Here is a 669-nt window from a genome sequence, read left to right on the forward strand (position 1 = left end):
CGGGGGGCGGGGCTGCCCGCCTGCCCACGTCCTCCGGGGCTAAGGGCTTCGCCCCTCCCTCCTCAGACTTTCGGAAGCCCTGTAAGGGCAGGAAGGGGCGTGAAGAGCAGAAACCCACCGTCTCCAGTGAAACGTGGAGACGTCTACAATCCTAAAGCGCCCGGGGAACACCGCCTCCGAGGTGGGGAAGGTCGGCGCTGAGAGAAGATGCTGAGGAAGACGCTGGCGGCCACGCCCCAAGCAAAGAGGGGGCCGTGCCGGGAACCTCCGGAGGGGGCAGCCAGAAAGGGGTCCCCCACACACCAGGGCGCCAACTAGAGCAGGGTGGGGACCTACTAGCATCCCAGGAGGTGGTCAGAGCTCCGTGGGGCAGAGCGGGGGGCTGCCCTGGGGGAAACGAGCGCTGCAAAACCCGGAGCTGCGAGTGCTTGGCCTGGGCCAGGCCGGGCTGCCTCCGCCTGCAGAGCCCACAGCGGGAGGGCTCAGCACTGGAGCTCCGCAAGGAGGACGGGAGGGAGACAAGGGAAAAGGCTTCAGGAGGTGCAGACGCCAAGCTGACGGGCCACGGCAGGTCCAGAACCCACGATCAGACACAGGGACACTCACAAAACTGGAGAGCAATCACCTTCTCAAACGAGAGGGAGAAGAACAGACTGGAGAGGCTTGGCA

General features: G+C 65.6%; 1 protein-coding gene across 1 annotated transcript in view; it reads right to left on the reverse strand.

Moving 5' to 3' along the window:
• The window catches only part of TSSC1 (tumor suppressing subtransferable candidate 1), a 63,217-nt gene that overhangs the window by 60,410 nt on the left and 2,138 nt on the right, over positions 1 to 669 (reverse strand). The window contains exons 2-3 of the mRNA XM_010848442.1: positions 337 to 458; positions 148 to 265 (exon numbers count right to left, since the gene is read on the reverse strand). Coding sequence (XP_010846744.1) covers positions 148 to 265; positions 337 to 458 — 240 coding nt within the window. The remainder of the gene's footprint in view (positions 1 to 147; positions 266 to 336; positions 459 to 669) is intronic.

This window comes from Bison bison, unplaced genomic scaffold (genome assembly GCF_000754665.1).
Source record: "Bison bison bison isolate TAMUID 2011002044 unplaced genomic scaffold, Bison_UMD1.0 scf7180017864266, whole genome shotgun sequence".
NCBI lineage: Eukaryota > Metazoa > Chordata > Mammalia > Artiodactyla > Bovidae > Bison > Bison bison.